Source organism: Solea senegalensis, linkage group LG10 (genome assembly GCF_019176455.1).
Source record: "Solea senegalensis isolate Sse05_10M linkage group LG10, IFAPA_SoseM_1, whole genome shotgun sequence".
Taxonomy (NCBI): Eukaryota; Metazoa; Chordata; class Actinopteri; order Pleuronectiformes; family Soleidae; genus Solea; species Solea senegalensis.
This window is the reverse complement of record NC_058030.1, coordinates 25,037,290-25,044,057: the sequence shown is the minus strand read 5'-3', so window position 1 is coordinate 25,044,057 and position 6,768 is coordinate 25,037,290. Positions and strand designations below refer to the sequence as shown.

Sequence of the window (6,768 nt, the reverse complement as noted above, 5' to 3'; positions counted from 1 at the left end):
TCATCTGTCTGTCTGTCTGTCTGTCTCTCTCAGACAGAACGAGGTGATGTTTAATGAAAAGTTAATATGGTTTTAATGCTTGTCGCTTCACTCTGACACTGAAGGCCACACTAATCCTCTCTGTTCCACTCCAGAGCCTGGAAACAGATGCCCCCATCCAACTGTGACACACACACACAGACACACACACATGCACACACAGACACACACACACACACATACACTGACACACACACGCACACTAACACACACAGCTTTGGCGTCTTAGAAGAATCATTGTAGATTTTTATTTTATCATTCCGCAAATATCAGAAGAAGCTTATTTGTGACCTCATAGTTCCTCCTCCTCAAAGTGGGCGGAGTCAACTGCAGTGACGTGGTGTTCTATGCGACACAAACACAAACGAGTGACTTGTAAAAGCAGTTGTTTTCAGTGAAACTGAATCATTAGAGTCAGTGTGTGTGTGTGTGTGTGTGAATGATGGTTGTCGAGGTTAATAGCTTTGAAATTAGTCTTAACTGGTTTCATTAACTAGCAGCTGTTGTGCTGGTTAAAGTCGGTGTGTTCATCAGATCAGGAGCACAAATTAGTTCTGCTGATTCTCATTTACAGAAGCATCTGCTCCACTGCAGCACAAAAGAGGGATTTTCTGGAGGAATAAAACTGTGTGTGCGTGTGTGCCTGCACGCGTGTGTGTGTGCGTGCATGTGTGTTTGTGTGTGTGTGTATGTGTTTGTGCGTGTGTGTGTCAGTGTGTGTGTGTGTGCGTGTGTGTCAGTGTGTGTGCATGTGCGTGTGTGTGCATGCGTATGTGTCAATGTGTGTGTGTGTGTCAGTGTGTGTCACTGCAGAGACGAACACTTGCACATTTTGAATTAGAATAAGTTTTTGATCAGTTTTTGCTCTTGATAAATTGAGAATAGTTTGCTTATTAGAGTTTATTTTGTTGTCATTATAGATTACAGATTATAGATTATAGAAGAGACGATGGATTTGTTTGTTTGGATTAAATCAACCATCAAAACCTCAGTAATCCAGGATTCACTGCTTTGATTTAGTGAAGTTTATTCAGATTCATGAACACGGCAGATGTCCCTGTCCAGGGTGTGACCCCGCCTACTGCCCGCTCCATGTGATGGTCACCTGTGTGACACCCACTGAGGTCAGACTGGAAAATATTGTTTATAAATTCATTTCATGGAGCGTAATCCTGCAAGTCGCCAAATTCAAAATGTCTGAGTTCCTGTGGCGTTGCGGTCATGTTCGCAGACGTGTTCAGCGTCAGTCTCTTTTGTCACGCATGAATTCACTAAAATTCAGTTGCTTGCTGTGGCCACACCCCTTTTCATTCTGCAAGACCTTTTTTGATTACAAGACTTTTTTTATGCGTCTCGTACAAATTGACCTGTTTTTTTTGGGGTTATATGTCGTACTACGAATAACGTTCTCAGACAAATTCGTTAATTTACGAAAAGTCACCAAGATAGACGCCAAATTCAAAATGGCCGACTTCCTGTTGCGTTGAGGTCATGGTCCCCAGAGACTTTTTACATTACATGTCATTTAGCAGACGCTTTCATCCAAAGCGACTTACAATGGAATTGAGTACAACTAGCCAGGGGTGGAGTCGAACTTGCGACCACGATGTCTTTCGCACACAGAGTACCCGTCTTAACCACTGAGCCATTCCACTCCACCCCTGAAATTTGTGTCGGTCTCGGGCTGAGAAACGTTTCCACCAGGTTTCAGTTTAGTGATCCTTTCACAATAAAATACAACAATTCTAATGTTTTCATACTGACCTTTAACCTATGCTTCATTCACTCACTCATTCAGTCATTACATTTCATCTTGGGGGGGACTTTTTTTTTTAGATTTATTTCAGAGAATATAAAAATACAAAATGATTATATTTAAGAGTTAAAATTCTTAATCTACAAATATTAAGGCTATGACAGTTGAGTTCAAATTAAAACATATTTACAGACAGAGGGGGCGCTGTTTGTCAAGTCTGAATTTAACAGCAAAGTTTAAGGCACTTTTTAACAAAATTGTTTCATGAAACATACAATAAAATCTCCTGTGACCCATCTGTGGATCCCGACCCAGACTTTGGGAACCACAGGTTTATATGATGTGAGTCGTGTGCAAAGTGAGTTAAACTAACGCTGACACACAGCGCCCCCTGCTGACTCTGGTCAACTCCACTGTGATCGGTCTGAACACATGAGTCCATGTGATCGGCGTGAACGCATGAGCCCACGTGATCAGCTTGCACTCATGTGTTCACGTGATCAGTGTGAACGCCTAAGTCCATTCACGACGAGTTAACAGACACTGATTTCTTCTCGGTCTGACTCGGAGACGTCGGACTCTGACGGAGACGCAGGATTGTGATGATGATGATGATGAAGACTGGACTTGTGGTCATCGGCGTGAACTCTGGCGGCGCTGACAGGTGCCGCTGCCCTGTGACCGACGTCAGTGAGGTCTGGGTGTGGGTTGGTTTTGGTGGGAAGGGTTTGCTGGCGGCAGCCGCCCGACGACAGCAGCTCCCGCTCTTTAGAGTTTCTCCACTTCATCCTGCGATTCTGGAACCAGATCTTCACCTGGACACACAAGATTTATCACAGTGACGACACTCTCTGACCATCAGTGGGATTTGGAATCATAAATAGATTTTGGAACAATAAATAGATTTTGAAATTCAAGTACATTTTGGAATGATAAGTAGATTTTGGAATTTAAGTAGATTTTGGAACTATAAGTAGATTTTGGAATTATAAATAGATTTTGGAACTATAAGTAGATTTTGAAATTATAAGTAGATTTTGGAACTATAAGTAGATTTTGGAACTTAAGTAGATTTTGGAATTATAAGTAGACTTTGGAACTATAAGTAGATTTTGGAATCATAAATCGATTTTGGAACAATAAATAGATTTTGGAACAATAAATAGATTTTGGAACAATAAATAGATTTTGGAATTATAAGTACATTTTGGAACAATAAATAGATTTTGGAATTTAATTAGATTTTGGAATGATAAGTAGATTTTGGAATGATAAGTAGATTTTGGAATTATAAATAGATTTTGGAATTATAAATAGATTTTGGAACTATAAGTACATTGTGGAATTTAGGTAGATTTGGGAATTTAAGTAGATTTTGGAATCATAAATAGATTTTGGAACTATAAGTAGATTTTGAAATTTAAGTAGATTTTGGAATGATAAGTAGATTTGTGAATTTAAGTAGATTTTGGAACTATAAGTAGATTTTGGAATGATAAGTAGATTTTGGAATTATAAATAGATTTTGGAACTATAAGTAGATTTTGGAATTATAAGTAGATTTTGGAATTAAAAGTAGATTTTGGAACTATAAAGTAGTTTTGGAATTATAAGTAGATTTTGGAATTATAAGTAGATTTTGGAATTTAAGTAGATTTTGGAACTATAAGTAGATTTTGGAATCATAAATCGGTTTTGGAATCATAAATGGAATAGATTTTGGAATTATAAGATTTGGAAACAATAAATAGATTTTGGAATTATAATAGAATTTTCATAGATTTGGAATTATAAGTATGGGTGATTTGGAATTATAAGTAGATTTTGGAACTATAAGTAGATTTTGGAATTATAAGTAGATTTTGGAACTATAAGTAGATTTTGGAATCATAAATAGATTTTGGAATTAAAAGTAGATTTTGGAATAATAAATAGATTTTGGAACTATAAGTAGATTTTGGAAATTAAGTAGATTTGGAATTTAAGTAGATTTGGAACAATAAATAGATTTTGGAATTATAAGTAGATGTTGGAACAATAAATAGATTTTGGAACTATAAGTAGATTTTGGAATTATAAGTAGATTTTGGAACTATAAGTAGATTTTGGAATCATAAATAGATTTTGGAACTATAAGTAGATTTGTGAATTTAAGTAGATTTGTGAATTTAAGTACATTTTGGAACTATACGTAGATTTTGGAATTATAAGTAGATTTTGGAACTATAAGTAGATTTTGGAACTATAAGTAGATTTTGGAATATAAGTTTAACTTAAGTAGATTTTGGAATTATAAGTAGATTTTGGAATTTAAGTAGATTTTAGAATTTTAAGTAGATTTTGGAACTATTAGTAGGAATCATAAAATTTTGGAACAATAAATAGATTTTGGAGCTATAAGTAGATTTTGGAATTTAAGTAGACTTTGTAATTATAAGTAGACTTTGGAATTTAAGTAGATTTTGGAATCATAAATCGATTTTGGAACAATAAATAGATTTTGGAATTATACGTAGATTTTGGAACAATAAATAGATTTTGGAACCATAAGTAGATTTTGGAATTATAAGTAGATTTTGGAATTATAAGTAGATTTTGGAACTATAAGTAGATTTTGGAATTATAAGTAGATTTTGGAAGTTAAAGTCTTTCTTTTACTGATATACAGTTTGACATTTTTCGCATCCTTGAAAGTGAATTTGAAAAAACGATTAAAATCAAAATTCAAGCACTTTCAATGACCCATGTCTTATAACGATATTGTCAAAACCTTTCAAGGGCCTTGAAAAAAAATTTTATTCACAAACTTTCTAGAATTTCAAGGAAGCTTCCTATGGGTCGTCAAAGTCCTTGAAATTTTGTGAAATTGATATAAAAAGGTTTTAAAAATTGCCCTAAATAGACACAGGTCATTGAAAGTGCTTGATTTTCAGTTGTAGGGAGGAGAGCAAACTGGTCACGTTGTGTCCGCCTCCGTATGTTGTGAAACCAGGCGTTTGGACGCTGGCGGCGAGTACGTGACATCATCTGGAGAATCTCAGTGCTGATTGGCCGCTGCGTCGTCTTCACGATTTGACATTCGAGTTGAAACATCTCAACCGGAGTGTCAAACACAAACACACACAAAATAAAATGCCCCTGGTGTTCACCTGCGAGTCTTTAAGGTCCAGTTTCACTGCCAGTTTCTTGCGCTCTGGTTTGCTGATGTATTTCTGCTTCTGGAAGGTTCTCTCCAGCGCCTTCCTCTGGACGTCAGAGAAGACAGCCCGTCGCAGCATGCCCCTCCTGGGCTTCCCTCTGGGAGCCAGAGGCCATGAGAACGTTCCCGGGACAGGGACAACGGAGGACGACGCTAAACGGTAAAATAGGAAACGGTGGATACGGTGAAATATTGCGATACATTTTGTATCGCTTTTTTAGACAATGTTTTTTTTTAGCATATGTTTTTTACCTGAAACATATAAATGTGTTTCAGTCCACTAGATGGTGCCAAGTGCTCACTCTACAGTATGTGTGTGAGTATATCGCAATGTATGGTTTTAGTCAGTATCAGTGTCACAATATTGTGATAATTTTGTACTGTGACTTAAATATCACGATATCGCATCATGCTTGGATATTGTGATTATTGTATCGTGCTTACAGTAGATATCCTGTTGTGGCTTAAATATCGTGATAATTTCGTATTGTGACTTTAAATATCATGATAATATTGTATTGTGACTTTAAATATTGTGATAATATCGTATTGTGACTTTAAATGTAGTCTCACCTGTGAAATAAGTGGCTCTGATGAAAGGATGCAGATCTCGTCCATCAAAAACAGGCAAAGGGAAGGATTTAGTGTGAAAACTGTGGCCTGAAGGAGCAGAAAGAAAATCAATGAAATATCTTTTATTAACAGTTGTGCTGCTAATATTCACCAAATTTAATTTGTTGGAACAGTTTATATGAAATTTAATCTTTCACATTTTTAATATTATCTGAAAATTGTTCATATTCATATTTGAATCAGTAACACAGTATACACTGAACTGAAGCGCAACTTAAAAAGTTTTATCTCACATAATAATCGCATTATTTGTAAAATAATCGTAATTAGTTTTGTTTTTTTTACCAATTTAAAGTCAGTGAACATTCATGGTTTAGAGTAGACAGATAAACATTTATTTAATATCAAAATGCATAATAATAATAATAATAATAACAATAATGATTATTTTACTCACCGCTGTGTGTGGACGGGGCCAGAATGGCGTTGACGCCGAACTTCAGGTAGCCCGAGTCCGGGCCGGAGCTCCGCTGAGACCCGGAGCTGCTCGGCTGTGACACCCGGGGTGAGGCGCCCGGCGGCGGGCAGAGCGGCAGAGTGTCCGCGGGACTCCTGGAGGACAGAGCCCGGTGACAGTAGTCGACAGGCCGGCTGAGAGCGAGCAGATCCTCCACCAGGAAGCCGGAGCGGAGAGAGCGGGTCAGGGGTGAATAAAAGGCCGCAGGAAGAGGCAGGAAGCCCGGGTAGAGAGGAGGCGGCAGCGCGGTGCAGGGAAACATTCTGGAGAAATGTTTCCCGGCGACTTTTCGTTTTTTTCCCCTGATTTTGTTTTTTCTTTCGGGTAAAAAGTCTTTAATAAAAACAATTAACTAACACTTTATCAAAAAAAGAAATTAAACGAGCTTAACATGTCAACAAAAACACGAACACACACACAATCTCTGCTCCGTCTCTCATTTGTGTGTGAGTGATTCACTCGGAACTTTATATACACACACGCACACACACACAGTGGTTGGTCAGCAGCTCGTGCTTCATCTCTGATTGGACCTCAGTTTGAGAAAAGTTATTAATTCTACTTCTGTAATGTCTCGTTCATAAAATCTAAATTCAAACTTAAACAAATGGTGATATCACTGGTTGAATTGTAACAACATAATTAACATAATTAATTATGTTGTTACAAATAAACATTTAAATA

At 37.1% G+C, this 6,768-nt stretch overlaps 1 protein-coding gene across 1 annotated transcript; it reads right to left on the bottom strand.

Moving 5' to 3' along the window:
* Window positions 1–1,858: 1,858 nt before the first annotated feature.
* LOC122776256 (homeobox protein DBX1-B-like) lies at window positions 1,859–6,392 on the bottom strand. The gene is made up of 4 exons (XM_044036696.1): window positions 6,025–6,392; window positions 5,568–5,654; window positions 4,945–5,147; window positions 1,859–2,610 (listed from the first exon to the last, which is right to left on the bottom strand). The coding sequence occupies exons 1-4, from the start codon at window positions 6,344–6,346 to the stop codon at window positions 2,329–2,331; spliced, it is 894 nt and encodes a 297-aa protein (XP_043892631.1). The 5' UTR covers window positions 6,347–6,392; the 3' UTR covers window positions 1,859–2,328.
* Between the last annotated feature and the right edge of the window lie 376 nt (window positions 6,393–6,768).

What these genes read in the sequence shown, in the direction of transcription:
- LOC122776256 (XM_044036696.1), bottom strand. Translation starts at nt 6,346, where the DNA reads ATGTTTCCCTGCACCGCGCTGCCGCCTCCTCTCTACCCGGGCTTCCTG. An exon ending in GGCCCCGTCCACACACAGCG is followed by an intron (nt 5,655 to 6,024) that starts GTGAGTAAAATA and finishes CTGCTCCTTCAG; the next exon opens with GCCACAGTTTTCACACTAAA. An exon ending in TGGACCTTAAAGACTCGCAG is followed by an intron (nt 2,611 to 4,944) that starts GTGAACACCAGG and finishes TTGTGTGTCCAG; the next exon opens with GTGAAGATCTGGTTCCAGAA.